This window comes from Pelmatolapia mariae, linkage group LG2 (assembly GCF_036321145.2).
Source record: "Pelmatolapia mariae isolate MD_Pm_ZW linkage group LG2, Pm_UMD_F_2, whole genome shotgun sequence".
Classification (NCBI taxonomy): domain Eukaryota; kingdom Metazoa; phylum Chordata; class Actinopteri; order Cichliformes; family Cichlidae; genus Pelmatolapia; species Pelmatolapia mariae.
This window is the reverse complement of record NC_086228.1, coordinates 23,191,143-23,211,156: the sequence shown is the minus strand read 5'-3', so window position 1 is coordinate 23,211,156 and position 20,014 is coordinate 23,191,143. Positions and strand designations below refer to the sequence as shown.

The following is a 20,014-nucleotide window of genomic DNA, read 5'->3' as shown; positions in this document are numbered from 1 at the left end:
TGTATTACATTGTTGCTTTTTAATGCCATTTTTATATTGTTAAGCACTTTGTGCAGCATTGGCTGTTTGAAATGTGCTATATAAATAAATTTGACCTTGACCTTGACCTTGACCTTAAAGCCCTAACTCTGGCTTAACTGTGAAATGGGCTTTTGATAGTTCAAACAGAGGAATAGCAGGAATGTCCTCACTTTCCGTAACTGTCCTGGCTCATAAAGGTAAAACATGAATATAAAAATACACACACAAGCATAGTCTTCACATGCCCCTAGGCCCTTTGGGCAGATGGACTTCCCAGATACTCCCTCCCATGCAAACTGCAGTATGCAGGCTTGTTCAACGTACACAATCACATTTGAGTCAGTCAGCTGTGAGAAACACGAGAGCCAAGATGACCAGAGACAATGAGCTCACCATAAACAGCCGGAATGAAATTGTTGTCGGCGCTGTCGTGCTGTGACGTGGGTGTTACGTGCTACAGCTCCAGTTTGATTTCTTCAAAGTGACAGAGGCCTCAGAAGAGGTAGGTTTTTTTCCACTGTGCTGGCAGACCATCTTCAGAGGTTGTGTAGGATTTAGACAGGGAGACAAAGTGAGCCAGTCACCATTTCCCACTGACGTATTATGCTGGGGACTGAGACTTGGTATAAAACAGATGAAAAGAGAAAAAAAAGGTGGATCTGTGTTTTACTTTAAACGGTTATTAAAGTGTCAAAACAACAGACAAAAATTCAAATTATTGTGATTTCACAAATGCAGACACTGTTATACAGGAGCAAAGCACCAGAAAAGAAACATGCTTTTTCTGTGTGAATATGGCATCTGGGTGATGCTGAACATCATATGAACTATTTTGGCAATACTATGACTGATGACTGCTACCAACACCACTTTTAAATGTCCCCATGTGCCATTTTCTACTGGTTGAACATTTGAGAATGTAGCTGGGTGTGTTTGGGAGAGTGTGTTGAGCACATGATGGTTCAGCAGCTGTGATGTTGGCTTATGTAGTAGGAAATGTTGAGGGTGTGTAACAGCTGCGAATGAACAGGATTTGTCAATTGTCACATGACAAGAACTGGAATATGTAGTTCAATTCATATTCTAATAATATAATGAGAAGAAATTAATGGATCTGCAAATACATAATCTAATTTCTAGGAGAAACTTTCCAAAGTGGTACATTATATTCTCTACATTTACCTTTTACATTTACCATCTTGGTAAGCATAACTGTATTACTGGGTTGTCTTTATCTATTTTCTATATTACAATAAATTTTGAAAAAATTACCATCTTCATCAAAAAAATAAATAAAATAGAAAATGGTTTTGCTGATCAGTGTTAGGGGTAAAACAATATCAAATATCTGAAAATTACTGACACTGAGTAAATACTAATGCAAAGCATACAAGCCAATAGAAGATCAAATTTCCCTTATTTAAGGACTCTTGTTACTCTTGCACCATACTGTTCTGGAATAACCTGATTTCTTCCAGTTCAGTTCATCAGACAGTTGAGACAGAACTTTGTCTTTGCCCTTTTTTGGCAGTCTACTGCTTTAGTTTTTTTCATAAAACATAACAAATATCTTTTTTTTAATGATACAAGTTAAACAACTACCTCTGAACCTTCCAAAATACACCATGAGGAATCAGAGGCACCAAAAATCAATCACATATATTTCATGATTCAGATTTTGGGATTAGCTGTTCCTAAATCTCTTCTCTCTGAATGTCTGGATTTTGGATCCTTTATGTAATCCTACATCAAGGGCAAGCAAGCTGGGACTCCTGGGTCAATTTAGAATTTGACAGTATGTTAATTACATGTTAATATAGCAGAAAGGGTTAGCTATATTACCTGATATTGTCCTAAAAGAAGTTATTAACTGATCCCTGTGCTTTAAAAAAAAATTAATTTGGTAGAAGTTGTCCCGCTTCACATGTTCTCCAAATTTTACCCAGTTTTATTTATCCTTCATATTCATATCTACAGCATGTTCACTTAAAAAACTATCGTGAATATATAATTAAAGCTCCTACAGGGAATAATACCAGACGTAGCTTTAAAAACCATGGATTGCAGTAGAAATCTCCAGGTCTCACCAGAGGCTCATAACTTTTTATTTGAGTTTCATTTCCTCATAAACTCCCCCTCAATACCCACACATTATTAACACACACTACAGGACTTTTATAGAGCATATTAATCAAAGAAGACATATGGAACAGTGTTTACTGCAGCTCTTAACAACACAGTCACAATACAATGAGGTTAACAAAAACACATTTTCTGTAATTTTTTTGTAATGTTCACTCTTGCAGAGTGAACAACACTTGGCTGGAAACCCCCCCCCAACAAAAAACGAACAAAAAACCCTGTAAAACAAGTGTGTTTCGCTACTCTTTTAACATTTAATTTTGTAGTGTCTGAGGTGTTTGTTAATTAAAGTGTTTGGTTGCCACAGCTGTGATAATTTAACAGTACTTTATTTTTAAATTAATAAACACAAATTAAAATATTTATCTAAGTTTGTTGAGTTTTTTATTGTTATAGTTTATTGTTAATATTTACATAGTTTTAGTCTTTAAAAAAATATAGGTCCTATAAAGTATTCAGTGACTTCTTTCTCTTCCAAATCTCTGCAAAGCGATATGGAGAGAGGCATTTTTCTTGACCACTTCAACTTTAAATCTAACATTTCTCATTTCCATCCCTGGAGCTGTTATTTTTTAAAAATACTAATCTGTCATAAAAGACTTGAAGACTCTTCAGCATGTTTGCTGCGGAAATTCAGTAAATAGACTCACACTAATAAGGTCACCCTGATTTTCTCTTCTCCACCTCTTACTCTTGTTCTTTAAAACTGTGCAAATGGCTTTACTCCTCCACTTTCCTTCTCCGCCCCCTCTCCCTCTGCTACCTTTCCTCCTCTAACAACAGTGAAGGCTGTAAATGTGCATTAATAAACTAAAGTACGATAGGTTTTGATGCCCATCTGGGATCTGATCTGGTTGGCAGAAGGCACAGGAAGATGCTGCCCTCCATATTTGCTCTGCCAGAGACTGTGTTCTTGGCGGAAAGGCTTGGATCAAGGACTATTTCAGTGCAGTAATTAATAAAGAGTCTTGTCGCAACCTGTGAAGGCTTAGTGGTGATATGATTATATGGTACTCACATCCAGTTACACAACTTCTCAAATTTTTACTTTGAATTTAGTCATATAGTGTTTGAACCGCTCAGCACTTAGTCTACTTTGCTCTTTACCTCTATGTAGTTTGAGCTAGAGTTTACTTAACACTAACCCAAGACCCGATGACCTCATACTAACTTAAAGTAATGTGTAATATAGAATGTGAGATTGCCATTTGCACATAGTCAACCATGAACTCAGACATTAGTTAGTGCAGTTAGTTACTGGATGACTGCTGCCACTGCTACTTAGAAGGCAGGTGCACTGCATGCCATTATATAATACTATTGGACAACAAGAAATGACAAATTTAGTGGGTTTAAATAATTGATTATGTCAAATACTGATGCTAGTTTACAGCTTTTGAATTTTTTAATTATTGTTTTCTCGTCAGATTAAACTGACTGACTACAGGAGATCTATAACTACTATGCTCCAGACAATGATACTTGGCTTCATGGGCCAACAGCATGGATTTGCTCTTTCTCTTGCACTCAGCTGCAGGTCTCACACTGAGATTACCTCCTTCTATCCAACTCACTAGATGACAGTGCTCTGTTGGCAGCAAGCAATTTCTCCTTTTTTGTATTGAGCATCTAAGGCCACAAATACCACTGGACCTCTCAAGGACACATTTGTGGCTTTTGCAAACTTTTAAGTGTTTTACATGCTACTTATTTTTCTCTCCCTTTGCTCTCTGTGCACCACATGGTCCAGTGTGCTTTTGAAGAGCAATTGCCCACTTTAATTAAGTGCATCAATCCATTAACACGAGTGGCATCTTTCTGTTCACCCATTCATAGCTATATCACATGTTTTTTCATCAAAAAGCAACAAATGCTCCGCTTGGAGCCAAGAGCAGTCAAACAGCTGCTACAGACTTCTGCAGTGCTTTAATGAACTTGCCATGTCATTTGAAAGCAGCAACTGTTTGAATTTCTTTTTTAGGCTAAGGAGTAATTTTATTATATCACATTCTGAACTGGTTAATAAAACAAAAAGGCTGCAATCGGCCACTTCCACAAAATTAATCAATTACAAGCTTCACAGGCAGCTTAATGTCATCAAAAATGTAACCAAAACATTTAATTTTTAATTTTTTAAAATCTTGCAACAAGATTGACTGTCTGTTTTTCCAGAATTGATTATGAAGATTTTATGTATTTTATGTTTTAATATCCACTCTTACCATGTCAATGCCTTGTTAATCTCTTCAAATCCAAGGGCATTTGGAGGAGATAGTTGACACTGTGCTAATCGTCTTATGCTTAAAAGACAGATGTTTCCTATTAAAATCCTCGTCGGAAGATGAATGCACATCAAAGTATATGCTTTTAAACACTGGCAAGCCATATAGTGTGATGGACAAGCTACATGTTCTTTCCATCAGTGTAACGTTATTCGTAATGTTCTACAGCGAGCGTGGGGTTGATGTGAAAAGAAAGTATAAATCGTATGCGACTTTGAAGTGGATTTGACATGAGATATATCATAAGCTACTTGGAGTCACTTACCTCTCAGGCTTTGTTGATCCTATTACCCTTGAACCACCTCCCACAATGTTTCAGTCATCCCGCAGTCAAAGGCCTAATGATCAGCAGGCAGTAGTATAGACTTTATGATCCAGTTTGCTCTCGTCAGCTGTTAATTGCGGTGAAATGGATCTTTAACATTAATCTCTCTCAGCATGAGTGCATGTTTGAACCCAGAAATATTTGAATGCATGACGGGGAGGGAGATGAAAAATTTTACATGTTCATCTGTGCGTCTATAAATGCTTGCGTGCATACATGCTTACTTTCTCGTTTGCAGTAAAATTGTCCTTCATCAACATTTTAGTCTTCTGCTAATGCCATCCATTGACTAAACAAATAAATGGATGTATGATTTTTTTTCCCTGTGTAATATTTGACAAATCTCACAGGATGTCTGTGTGTGTTTTTTTTTCATTGAATGCTCTAATGTGCAAGCGAAGTAGCACATTAGAGCAAAAGGTGAAAAAAAGTGTCAAAAAAGGTGAAATTACATGTAAAAAATTACTCTTGGGGCATGTTTTATAGTAAGGTTAAGAATGACCAAGCACTTAGGTTTACAATGATCTTTCTAGACTTCTCATAAATATCCATTATTTTTTTCTTTGACAAAAACTCTGTCACCCCCCCCCCCCCCCCCCCCAAAAAAAAGAAAAAAAAATTAGGTGGAGACTTTATGTTTTTTTTAACATCCAAATATAGAAGTAAAGGTATAAATAGGCATAAAGGTTATAAAGGTTTAACATTTTAAGGTATAAATCTCTAGATATGGACACTGTCCTGTATAATGTTAATATTTTAGTAGTATTGTCTCAGTGCCATTTAAAATAATTCACAATAACAGTATCATTGCAGTTTGTATGAGTATAGAAAAAGACAAAACACTAAACATTGTCTTTTACTTTATTCAGTGTGTGTTCTCTGTGTTTTTTTGGACAGTGGAATTAAGATTGACCTCTAACACTGCAGAGTTAACTTGGTGTGGATGCGGGTAGAATGTCTAAGACTCAGCTGTCGTCCCCTTTGATGTTATTTTACACAACAGTAGCGGTCACATGCTTTTAAACTAACAGGCTTGTTAGCTAGTTATTCTTATTCTTCCTTATTCACTTGCGTAGTAGGTAGTATTATGGTAGGTGCAATACTGCACTGTTTGAGTGCCAGCGGGATAACTACTGGTGCTATTGGTTATGGTCCTATTATGTATATTATACTGTCTAGCATTACATATACCAATATTTACATTTCTAAATATAAATGATAACATCTATACTTCTTATTATTAAGGGATCCCTACATTGGAAGTCTGTTATACTGAACCCTATTATTTTCAATGTCACGCTGTTCAGAAATACACCTTTATTTCACCAATTTGCAAGCAGAAAATCCTATGAGAACTTCTGATAGTGCTCTACCACAGTAATTCCTACAGTAACTTGCTAAGGCACCTCAACAGGGGTCACAAATTATGTTCTAAGACCACTGATGCAATTTTAGAAGAAGAGAAACAAGTGTTCTGCATGTTACTACAGCAGTTTTAAAAAGCCTTTTCTTTTTATTAACCTATTGAAGCCACCAAAAGTAACTCAAGTAACTCACTTCAGTTGTAGACCTTCTATGTGTGATAAGTTGAATAGTTGCTAAAACATTTCCGTAGGTCACATGACAAAATGTTAGAAATCCTTTATATCACACAATGTGCTTGTTGTACAGGCAACATAGTCTCTTGAAGATGTTAATTGACCATTGTGCTTATGGTCACACACACACACACACACATGTCTGGTTTGCTATCTTCGTGGGGACATCCCATTGACATAATGCTTTCCCTAGCCCCTTACCCTAACCCTAACCATTAAAAATGAATGCCTAACCCTAACCCTTACCCTAAACCTAACCATAACCTAATTGTAACCCTGACAGTAAAACCGCATTTTGAGTGTGAAAATTGCTTTCAACCCCAAGGGGACCTGGATTTTGGTCCCCACGGTGCAGAAAGTCCCCACCAGGATAGTAAAAGTCAGATTTTGGTCCCCACCAGGATAGTACGAACCCGTACACACACACACACACACACACACACACACACACACACACACACACACACACACACACACACACACACACACACACACACACACACGGTCGATTGGGCTCATACTAGAAGAGTTGGTTAGAAGCTTCTACTCATTGTCCTCCTTTGGCCATACTTTTTTCTCCTCATGAGAAAATCTTAAATTCCTTGTTCTGTTGTGCCTTAGTTCAGTGGACCAACACTTCCTGTTTTTTCCACATTGTTTTGAAGCTTATTGTTTGAGAAAAGACACAATATTTCAACACCTACTCATTTCTAGATGAATAAATAGGACACGATGTCTGCCGCCCCTTTGAGGCAGACTCATAGCTTCTATACATGGTACATATTGGTGTAAATGGATTGCTTTTGCTGGGGGAGCATGACTGGAGATATGGCCATATCATGTTGCATTTGAGTAATTGCTCTGTGGTCCTTTATGGGTCGTGCTTTCTTTCTACTAATGGAATTGGATTCTGACATAAGTTTTAATATACTATAATACTACTGGAGCATGACAAATTATCTGAAAACATACACAACATTTTACAATTCTCCAGACGCTAAAGCCACAATTTAAAAGTTTAATTCATCTATAAAATATAACAGCTATTAGACATAATGAAGGCTAAGCAATGCAGAAACCTTGGTTAGGGTTTATTATAGATATAGAAAGATAAAAAAAATAAAGCTGCTAGTGTTTTTCTGGCTGGTTCAGATTCATAGTAATTAGAATTTTCAGTGCTCAAGTTATCTATTAGATGAGCTTATGATATTTAAGACTATCATACCACTCCATAAAGTTGCTGGTTATGTAAAAAAAAGAAACAAAAGAAAAAGAGACAAAGAAAAAGTGAGTGTGACAGTTCAGAGGCATGATAGAGCAGGAATAAAAATGCAAGCTCATTCTGCGTTTCAAAGAAAACCTCCAGTTCAACTCGACTTACTTTCTCTGCTGCCTGCAAGGTGACTTACAACCAAAATAAAACTATTCTTTCTTGAGATTGAGCCACGCTGAACCAAAAGCATCCCAGAAGACAATGTGCTAGATTCTGCTTCTTGTAAAACTACATTGAGGCCAGGCTATTTTTGAAACACAAACCTCAGGCTACAGACCCGTTTTCTGTGCTTAATTTTGATTCTAATTTAGTGAATATGCTATTTGTCAAGCACGTGATGCATGTGCGTCGCCTTCGTGATGGATATAAGCCATGACTTGAGTAACTGGTGCAAATTACCAGTGCACCTATGGAAGTCAAAACCATTTCTCTAGATCTGACACTACATCAGTTGGTTGTCCTTGAACCTCATTTGAACATGGCAGATGGAATTTTGAGCATGTGAACAATAATACCTGTTCATATTAAGCCTGCTCATTTGTCCCACAGTAACATAGATAAACCCAAATATGAAAATGAGCACAACATTGTTATTGTGCCTTACTTACTTTATTCTACATACTATAAATACACAGCACATCTACTGTACTGTTGCACACATGACCTAATGGTAGGGGGTGTTAAATAGATGTTCAACTAACCAAAGCAAGATATATCCTGCACTGCCCTGCACTTTATTTGTAAGTATTTCTCCTTACTGTTAGATTTATTCCTGTCAGAGGGGCAGGAATATCTATTGCAGTTTGCTGAAGGTCCAGTGCGGCAGCACTGGTGTCTATAGATCACGGACTATCACGAACCTGGCTGACATTTCACTCTGTCTGTGAGTGGCTGTCCTGATGGAGAGTGAGGTACCAAGCCTCGCTGTATCATCCATCATGCTTCCTTCATTCCCAAATATGCGTTCTTCATCAAGGCCGGGGAGAGGATGAAAGCTGTAAAACATAGTGCCTACCCCCTCCTTTGCAGTCGTCCTCTTAGCCCCACCGTCACTCTTTTTTATTACCTCTAATGAGCCAACAGTTAGCTGGCTCATTAATAATTGCTGGCTGTAATTAGACATTTGTTGTAGTTCTCAAGAGTCTTTTCTCCCTGTCTTTTACACCCGTTCCCATTTTCTACATCAGCAGTGACCTCAGAAAGGTATATTTAGTAAAAATGATATAAAGGATTAAATATGTAGTAAGTGGTTTACAGCTTAACTCTATCGAGCTTTGGAATAATTATAATAATGGCGAAAGAGTCTATGTTTAGTTTTCTTGTGAAGAATACAAAGCAAACATGGGACATCAGTTGTTTTAATAGGGTAGTTTAGATTTTGTACATTACTATGTGCAGTTTGAAGGAATTAGGCATTACCTTACCTTAGCTGAATCACAATTGATCAAATGCAGTAGCTGGACTCTTTGTCTCAGGAATAAAGTATGGGGTTAAATTCCAGTAATCAAACTTCAGCATTTGGATGCGGAAGTTAATTGAGCCCTTATGCAGCTGTACTAAACAAAAACAATAGTACAAAAACAACATGTAAAATGCTAAAACTGGGAAAATCTATGTGTATGCGCACTTTGAATTTGATGTGGGAAACAAGTTTTTAAAAAGATGAGATGGGGTAAAAAAAAAAAAAAAACTGGTGTCACCACTTTCCCCTTAATTAAACTGGCATGTTACTATGACTGAACACATTTGATACTCCGACGGAGTTTCTGTGGCCTCAGTATTGAACTGCTAACTCTGATATGTATACAGTATACTTACAGAGGGAATTTTGTCTCTCATTACAATTTGAATTCAGTTTGAATCAATACACTCTTTGGATTCCCCCATCAGCTGACACAGAGGTCACCCAGCTGACTGAACTACGGCAAATAGCTATTGATAATAAATGGGTAACCTGGACCACCTGCTCCACCACTTTGCTGAACAGTCAGTGGAACACTTTGTCTAACATCCACTCTTCTGCCAAAGGAAGAGAAACAGAAAACCTTTCCTTCCAATAATATCCAAAGTTTTTATAGAACATATATCTTATAAGATTTCTTAGTATAAACTGCAAAGAAGCTAAAGACTTTGCATCTACAACCCATACTATAATTAAAGATTCAAACAGTCTGGTACACAAGGGACACATTCAAAATCCATGACTAATCTCTGGGCCCTCTGGTGGTATTGCATTAACAACAAATGCAATTCTATATTTGAAATCACTTCTTAGGTATACTTGGAAGAATCACACCGCATCCACAAATGAAAACTGACCCGTGGTTCAAAAATGAAAAAAAAAAAGAAGAAGAAATTGTTTGAGTAAATTCGTGTAAAGAAAAGAGGGACCATCTGGTTTATTATCAGCATGAATTACAAGCCATGATTTGTTATGGTGATTTTAACTCATACGGCATGGTTAGGTTCTACATGTGTGAAAATACTGTTAATGCTGAATAATCTATACTGATTGTAAAATATCATATTTAAACATATGTTTCAAAGAAGAGTTGCTTCTATAGTGAAAGTGTCTGTGTGCTAAACTGTCAAAGATTAAATGTTTAGCACATTTTTAAAAGGAAACAATAAGAATTGCCACCTTCAAAATTAAGAGCTGGAACACTATTATCTTGTAACACGATTTAAGAAAACATATTAAGACTTTAAACATACAGAAAACTGCTAAAAGTTGGAGCGAATATTTGAATATTCTCTTGACTGACTCCTTTCTGGCATTGTTTTGTATTGCTACTTGAATCAGTCTGAGCTACTTATTTATATGAAAAGTTGTATATAAATATATTTTTTGCTGAGTTGAACTACTGGAGAAAGGTTATCTGAGAGCATCAAAGAGGAGCAAACATGCTGCTGAGTTGTGCAGGACACAATTTATGTGATAACTGATTGTTCCAGGTGTGGAAAATTGAATACATGCTCTGCGTCTATCTATTAAATATGTGAGGAGACACATACTGTGCCAAGCAAGGGCTGTTCTGTAGTAACTTTACAGTTTATGATCATTTTTAGGACTCTGGTCTTGCTAAAAGGTTGTTTATTTAGTCTAATAAGCTGGTCTTTAATTATTTCCTACCTGATTTCTCACACCCGCAGTGTTTTTTCCACTATGATTGGAGTCTGGGTGTAACTATTATCAAGTGATAATTCCTCTGTTACAATGATATAATATATATATATATATAAATATATAATTTTAATAATAACAATTATAATTATTAACATTAAAAACAACAATCTTAATCATAGTCATAAGTTGGATTTTTGAACTATAACCACACACTGAGTGCCATTTGCTGATAGACATATTGCTCCTATACAGAATCCACTGTTTCCATTCAACCCTACCATAATCAACAGTTCAGAAAAGTCAAACAATTTATGAGTACATTAATAACAATACAGCACTTTGAAAACATTTCAGTGACTAAAAGTGAAGATGCTTTAGGATATTAAAAAAAAAATCTAGCTTATATTTAGCTTTTCTTTTCCAAGTGACTTCAAACAAAGTATAAAAATATGAGTTAAAAGAATGAGTGAGTGAGAATAAACTCAAATTAATATTTCATGGAACCACCCATGATCTTTAAAGTAGTAAAGTCCATGTACATCTGCATAGTTTTTACTTGGAAGGCTGGTTGTTCTTCAGCATCATAAAGAACTTGCAACAGCTTTCTTTGGCTTTAAGGGCATTGGGGGCCTCGTGTTGATTCTTGTAACCACAGACGTCTATGACGTTCAGGGCTCTGACTCCTTTTCCTTTTTTAGTCTAGCTATATGTTTGGGATTGCTGATTTGTTGCTGGTGTGCAGCACATAGACTAGATGAAGAACATTTCATCTCTACAACACAGTGTGCAGTAACTTATAGGTCATCTTAAAGACTAGTTGAAAACATTAAGTAAGGCCATGTGCTGCTTATATACTTTGTCATACGGTTTGTTTTTTAATCTTAGAGTTTGGAAGTAACAGTGGATTGCAGACTGCTCTGTCAGGATTTCCTCCATATGGTTACAACATATCAAGGTCAATAAATGACAGGTATAATATTAAACAGTCAAAACAAGACTACAAGATTTTTTTTAAGATGTATGTGTGTGTGTGTGTGTGTGTGTGTGTGTGTGTGTGTGTGTGTGTGTGTGTGTGTGTGTGTGTGTGTGTGTGTGTGTGTGTGTGCGCATGTGTGTATGTACCTTGACATACTAGGTGTTAAAGTACAGTGCATCAACATCAATGTGTGCTGAGGGTCTGTGTACGTGTTTGTGCATCTGAGTTTGTATTTATCAATTCATGGATTAGCCCTCTGGATGAGGCTGACTGAAGTTTACATGCAATAAAAAAAGATTTAATATCAGATCATCAGTTGAATGTGAGGGAAAATGAGTCATGAATTATATGTAAAACCTTGGAATTATTCATAATGTCATTTTTCTGCAAAACTGAAAATGGAAGATAATTATGTTGGTCACACATGTCATAGATGAACAGGGTATTACTCATATTTGTGGTTCAGTGGAGGCAGATGATTAATGGCCTTCTCTTTTGTCATTTTCATTTAATAATAAGTGTGTCAGAGAGAGGCATGACACTGAAATCCATTAGGATAAAAAGATACAATTTATTTGGACTGGTTTGCTTGTAGCTAATCCATCAACAGAGAGAAAATAGGTCAATGATTAAAGCCCATGCATTGTGCCTGAAAGAGGATGGATGCATTAGGTCCAGTCCAGACCGAATCAGAAACACAAGGATCTTCACAAGACCCCAGAAATCCTATAGAGACGTGCAGAGTCAAGTTATAAAAACTCTCCTTAATGTCACTTGTCCCAAGCATGATTTCATGAAAGCAAATGTGGCCACCCAGTGTGATCTGGGGGGTTGTGCATGGCCTTGCATTTGCTTGCCTACTCAAAATAAATGGGGTGGATATGTTGTCAGAAAGGGGTCTTAAGATTCTGGGATGCTTGCTTCATATATACTGTAGCAGACTGCACGTTTGCCTGCTTTGGCTTGCCCACAACTTAATATTCTTCTGCCAACCCCACAATCACCTCATTTAAGTGCTGGTCCAGTGCCTGCTAAAAACCTGCCATAACACTGAGTTTGAACATTGAACTGTTCTTGGTCCCCTTATCTTTTCTTTGTGTTATTTTAACACTTTTCCTTTTCAGAGACTAAGGATATATATAACACAACCCCCACTGTTGTTTATTTGTCTGTCTCTTATTTGAGTTATTTTTGTGATCTTAGTGTTCTTTATCTGAGCCTGTCTATTTCTTTCTTATTCTCTTTTATCCTCCTGTACTCTCTCTCCCTGCTCTGTCTGTCGGTATGCATTTTAGTACTGTTATTTAATGCTGTTGCTGTTGCTAATGCCTTTTTATTTGCTTGTGTTTTTGCTGTTGTTGTTGTTTTCTTTTGTTTTTATGTGGTTTCTAACCCCAGTTCATTCTGTTATGGCACACCGCAGTCCAGGATGACGCTGCCCCAGGTACCCAGGAGTACATTATGTTACGGCAGGATTCCATCCACTCTGCGGATATAAGGAGTAAAGGGTCCCCCTTTCGTGCTAAGTGTCACGAAATCTTCTGCTGCCCACTGAAGCAAGTCGTCCACAAAGAGAGCACAGAACCCGAAGGTTTGTTTGCACCCCTCCTTGTTTTGATTTGCTGATGCTCCTCACTTCCTTTGGCCACTCTCATCTCACCCCCTCTTCATATTCTGTCCCTCCAAACGAAGTTTTTTTTAAAATTTCTCTTCCATTTTTAGAGAGCATCTGGTGTGCTTCTGCATGTGTGTGTTTGTGCACGAAGGCGTGCGTGCAAGTGTGCGTGTTGGGCATATTAGACGACCCAGTGCTGAAGGGATATTTGCTAGCAGAGAACTTGTAGGACGGCGTCTCTCCCTGGGCCTCGTCCAGTTTAGTGCGTGTTCGTGTGAGCGTATGTGTGTCTGCCTGCATACCCGTTATGTTGGACTGAGGAGCATAGCATCTGTAGCTCCTGTCCACCCCTCCCTACCCCAAACCATTAACTCGGTCATTGCCACCCTGAGGCCCATGCACAGACCAAAACAAAGTGCAAAAAGAAAAGGGGTTATAGATGGAGGCAGCTGCTGCCCTAATGAGTTCAATGACTAGGCAATTTCAGTATGTGCTTCCACTTAAACTGGCCCAATAAAGCAAAACAAAACAAAAAAAACAACACAAGGCTGTGAAGATTATGTTTCATATCCATGACTAAAGAATGATCTACTCATCCACAGACTGTCAAGTCAGCAAACCCCTCCTTCCTCTCCTTCCTTCCCGTGTTTCCTATGCTTCTGCCTGTGGTTCAGTGGTCTTGGTTTTTGCAGCCTACCATTGCTTCCTTCCTTCTCTCCCTGCCTAACATTATTTTATTTTACATTTCCTCCATGTTTCATTTTCCTGCTTCAATACTTGCTGTATGCAGCTATGGGGAGAAAATATACCTGCATATAGTACAAGTACGCAGAATTTGTTAAGAGAAGTCCATGTATAAGAAAAATAAAAAACAAAATAAAACAAAACAAAACCTTTCTGCTCCTAGCATGTTACTGCACCTTGCTCTGTCTGGCATTCAGGTTCTTTGGCTACCTCATTTATCATTCAACCTTCTGTATGGTATTACGATTGTAGAAATTGCTTTCCTTTACAGACGTCGTGATCGGTAAGAGATGAACTCTCTCACACATGTTTTCTACAGTGTGCTGGTCTATATTCTGCTGTATTTAAATGTCATGTTTGGCACAGAGTTTCTGGACCTGTCATATTAGTTGACCTGTTGATAACGTTCTCTTTACTCACTGAAGGACTTGCACACACGTTCTTATCCTTGTGAGGAAAGAAAGTGAGGGTGAGAGAGATAAAGTAGTGGTATACTAACAGAGGTCTGGCTGGAGAATTACAGATGTATTATTCAGTTTGTCTGCAGCTCCAGTTGGACGTGACTGAATTTACAAAGGAAGGAGGGGAGACTACAGCTCTTACGTAAGCTGTTCATGAGGACGTCATTTATGCTGATGCATGATGTGAATGGAAACTGTGTTATTAAACTGATCTATGGAACAGGCTGTGTAGACAGATACACAGATTATAAACAATATGTAATTGTCTCCTGAAAATCTTTGCAAAAGCACAAACCCCCATGTTAACAAACAAAACAAAAATATTTTATATTTTTTGGTAGAATGGCAACAAATTAGCTTTTACATTCATTGAAAAGGCGGCATTTAATGTAAGTTTATGCGTTCTGAGAAATCTGGGCAAGAAAGTCAGTCCCGTCACACTGTTACCATGGCAACAACATTTCAACTGCTTTGTGTTGCTTATTAATGATTTTCATGGACTCTAGCTTCTAGAATACTTAGCTCTGTGTCTAACAGACTTTGTAAGTCACAGTGGACTGCAGCCCAGGCTGTTGCAGTTTGTTACATTTTTCCCTCTATGGTTAAACTACATCAGTGACAGTAAATAAAAACTATCACAATAAGTAGTAAAAACAAGACTTCTTTTGTGCCAGCAGGAGTAGATGTGCTATTGTTGAACTGTGGACAGTGACACTTGCTTTGAAGAAGTATGAACAGCAAGATCCATTAAGACCTAGGCTTTAAGAAAGTCAATCCAATTCCTCTGACGCATATCCCAGAACTACACTGAAGTGGCTGAAGTGGGACCAGTATATTAGCTTTACATGTCCAGAGACATGCGTGACATTCTCAGGCCTGTGTGTGTCGCCTGCTGTCAAAGGGTTTGTTCTCTGTATTATCCAAACTCTCCTTGACTCAGTCTGTGTAACCATCTTTTTCTCTTTATACTCAAATCATTGTTTTCTGCTTCTGTTTTTCTCTTTAGCTCTGTTCTGTGTCTCCACAGTAGAAACAAAAGATGGTGCCTGAGGAGCAGATCTGTGTAAATATCCATCCATAATTCAAAGTACTGCAAGACTTTGTCTTTATAGTTTGAGGCTATATGATATATACACAGACAGACAACTTTCTAAGGCAATCTGGGAAGTAAAGTGCTTAAATCATATATATAGTATTTGCGTGTGACATACTTAATAAGCCGTAGAAGTATTTCCAGCTGAATTATGCTTTCCTGTCCATTTCAGACACAAGATGCTCTTTCACATTGGCTGACTTTAAATTGCAGGAGTTTTAAAATGCTAACTGACGTAGAAATGTGACTGTGTTGCAGAAAGAAATGTCACATGCTGTCACTTTTGAGATACCCATTTCACAAACTTGTCTTACCATATGTATCCCTGTCTCTTGTTCTCTTTTTCTGTCTCTCACACACATGGACATTTTAGGTGTCACACACATTCACATTCAAATGCACATGAGGAACTTGAATAAGTTATGGTATAGATGAATAACGTTTTTAAATTCTGGCTATTGGGAGAGTCCTTCTAAATCATTTTTTAGACGAAGTGATGAGGGACAATATCCACAGTCCTTGTTCTCTGGAAAAGCTTAGTCATTGTCAGCTTATAGACTTATACTTATACACAACTTTTAGCCAAAGAATTACGTAAGAAAATTCAATTTTTCTAGGATTTTCTCTTTGTGTTTGTGCAAATTGTTTCTTTTTTAATTATAATGGGCACAGAGTCACCCAAAAAGAACCTTACACAGAAAGCAAGGCTGCCACTGGTGCCATTCTGTAAAAGCTGATCCAGCCATGCTGGATACAAAGAGTAACTGCCTCTTTGTAGTCGCAGATTTCCATCCCGTTAGGCCTTTTATTTTCATTCTTTTCACAACAGCTTGATATCTTGAACCAATCACAGCTGTCGCTGAACTTGTAATGCTGACACATTGGGAACCAGGACCTGTGCAACATTTATGCTACTACCTAATGTGTTTCTACTGTACTGACAAATATTTAATCTGCTGCCAAGGAAATGAAAACAGAAATGCCAGAGGAGTAAGTAGTAGCACCATTTATTTCCCACTTATGCATGATGGTGAATCACCACAAAGTTGCAATTACATTTCAGGGGGTTACTTTTGCTGCTGATAATAGCACAGTCTTTTGGGGGATCCCACTGCGGCCTGCACATTACTGCAATATCAACGAGACCAAACATACAACCATTAGATGCACTCATTCCACAGTAGCAGCTTGTCTAATTTTCTCTCTGTCCTTTGCAGTCTGTCTTTCCGCATAAAGGCAATAATTCCAAGTTGATGCATAAATAGACTATGCATGAATAAATCATGTGTATGATAATGTGATTTGGTACCTGGAGAGCGCAGGGTAGCAGAAAAGCGTCAGTGTCATATCAGCACTGCATGCTCTTCTGCATTTACCTAACCTCTCTGATCATATGTAAGAGGAGAAATGTGTATTTTGAATTTTATGAAAGTCCTACTGTGTGCTTTTAGTCTTATGTTTCTCTTATGTGCTTTTAGCCTTATCCAGATGTAAGTACAACTGCTATACAAACTTAAATTTCTTAGTCATTTTGATCAGAGTGCAAATTAAAGCCACTCAAGAGTTGTTATGCAGAGGCCTCCTACTGGTAGGACATGCCTTAAACGCATTTAGTAAGACGCTCCAATCACCTTAATTTGCTCGTTTTGATGTGGAGGAGCAGTGGCTCTACTCTAAACCAAGCTCCTTGCCCTCTCTGTAATGGGGCCTAATAGGGTCTGGTTGTGTCATGAACTAAATATGACATCACCACAGCCCCGTCATGAATTATAATGGTATCGAGGGTACACCAGAGTTGTTACAGTTTTCTCCCAAATGATAGGCAATAAGACCAAACCTCTACATCAGCAGTGGTATACCAATAAAAGACGTGAAAAGAAGGAAACGAACACATCATGGAGTGAAGCTTTCTCCTCTTCATCTTATCTTTTCTACTTGCAGTAGGATTTCCCTCTGTATAATCTGAACATTTATGAGATTCTGCATTGATATTATTAGAATTTTATTTTTAAAAACTTACATGATTGTGGTCATCAAGCTAGCTGTGTCATATGCACAATGTTACAAAAATTGAGAGGTTCATGACCAGCCGAAATGACATCTAAGCAGAGCTTGCACCAGCATATGTGATGTCACTTTTGGCATATGCCACCGTCACGGTGGGTATAATGGGCCCTCATGAGAGAGTCAAGCCACCCACTTCATGCCTTGTGTTGCACGCAAACAGTGCTATCATAACAGTTGTGTACAATTTATGCTAGCACTGAGGGTATGAGTCCTCGCTGCAGTATTCAGTATTTCCCTCTGGGATTAATAATGTTTCTCTGATTCTGATTCAGAATGATAGGTATTGCCACTTACAGAGGTGGCAAAAGTACAGACTTTCTTTTCTTAACTAGAAGTACAGATACTATTGTTAAAATATACTCCAGTAATAGAGGAAACTTCTTTACTCAAGTAAAAGTGAAACAGTACCAGCTCTGAAATGTATTCAAAGTAAGAAAGTAGCTCTTACTAACCATTTTTGTACAAAGGTACCTGAACCTTGTGCTATATTAATGTAATAATAAAATATTATTAGTGTATGAGAATACAAATATTATTCTAATCTAAATTCGGATTCTAATCTGTTATGTAGGTCACAGATAATTAAAAAAACAAAACTATTTTCTTTTGCCTCCACACCTAAACAGTAAAATGAGAACAGCCAGGGTGTCAGCAGATTGGGGGAATGCTAAGATCTGTGTAGTGGCTCAGCATAGGGAAAAGAATTACAATTCACAGTCATTTCTAATGTGAGCCTCAGTAGATTTTCTTAGTGCACAGGCTGTGATCAGCTGAACTGCTGCTCTTTGTGGATTTACACAACTGAATTTAATAAGATGTACGCAGATGTTTCAGTGCCATCATGGCTGATTTGCATCCTCTACACTGACAGTATGCTCTTTATACTATCTTTATACTAGACCATATACAGTTGGTATAAAGTTGGAATTCAGTGGATGAATCTAAGCATCATCATCTTAAATGCAAATTTATCTCCGCTACACTTGATATAACCTAAATGTGACTCTGAGCACTGCAGCCACTGTGCACCAGTCACACACAGTGCTTTAAAGCAAGCAAACCTGTTTATTCTGCACAAATTTTCATGCAACATTTAAAAAACACAAAGTTAATATACTTAGTTTGTTTTGAAGGATGTATCACAAAATGAAAATATATAATATATTAGACCACATCATACATAGATCCAATATCTGAGCAAAATGATGACTTTACATGCAAGCTTTAAATTTGCAGTTTATTAAGTGTCCCTGAGTGATCCTTATCTTTAAATAAAACCTCTCTTCTTCCTCTCCTGTCCCGTCTGTCTCCCAGCATCTTTCTCCATCTCTGAGTGAAGTTCTCTTTCTTTTCTCTCCCTATAAAATACAGTAGCTGGACCTTTAGCTAGCAACACACTGTGTGACAAACTGCACAAAAATCTTGTGTGTTTGCTGATGTTTGTTGAGCTGATAGAAATGTTGAATATAAAATTACCTGACACTTGAAAAAACGTTGCTCCCTTGATACTTCCTCTCCTTCTGTAGAGCTAGCTACCGCAAACACAGCTTATGGGCACCTCTACTCCTTCCTGCCCATTTTAACTTCCGAGTATAACGCTATAAATGATGCTGTTCAACCAAAAGCAACGAGCCTGTTTTGAAAATGTAAGGAGTAGAAAGTACAGATATTTGTTTTAAAATGTAGGTAGTAAAAGTAAAAAGTTGCCAGAAAAAAATATACTCAAGTAAAGTACAGATACTTAAAAATTCTACTAAGTACAGTAGTACTTCTCATTCTGGCTGCTTAGACAAAACCTCCACATCACCTCTGGTATACGAGGAGAAGTCAAAACCAAAGTTTTTTCCCAGAAACTAAGTGTGCTTTCAATGTCAGTTTGAGGGCTTCAGCATCACCTAAATATTATAGTTAAACTTTCTAGTAAGAGAAAATTTTTGCCTTAGAATAAATTTCTACGTTATCCAGGACAAATGCAATTATTTTTCTCTTTGCAATTATCTGATGAATGCTTCTCACTTTATAAGTTTAATAAAACTTTCAGTCTACGTGGATAAAAAAAGTGACATACGTCTGTCTATGAATCCAGGGAGGTGTCATTGGGGTTTCAACCACATATGCTGGTATAGATTGACTGGTAAATTAACAGCCTATGTTTCACACTCAGCCCTATCTTCACTACAGCAGACTGGTACAGTGATGCCACACCAATCTACATGTGACCCTCAAACATGAACAAGACCCAGAGATACTTAAATTCCTCCATTGGGGGCAGCAACTCATCCCTAACCCA

At 37.6% G+C, this 20,014-nt stretch overlaps 1 protein-coding gene across 2 annotated transcripts in view; it reads left to right on the top strand.

Moving 5' to 3' along the window:
• The window catches only part of fgf13a (fibroblast growth factor 13a), a 91,754-nt gene that overhangs the window by 29,882 nt on the left and 41,858 nt on the right, over positions 1-20,014 (top strand). Inside the window, exon 3 of one of the 2 annotated variants that reach the window (XM_063495051.1) lies at positions 13,168-13,335. The exons of the other annotated variant lie outside the window; for it this stretch is intronic. Within the exon in view, the coding sequence (XP_063351121.1) occupies positions 13,168-13,335 (168 nt within the window). The remainder of the gene's footprint in view (positions 1-13,167; positions 13,336-20,014) is intronic. 2 annotated transcript variants of the gene reach the window in all.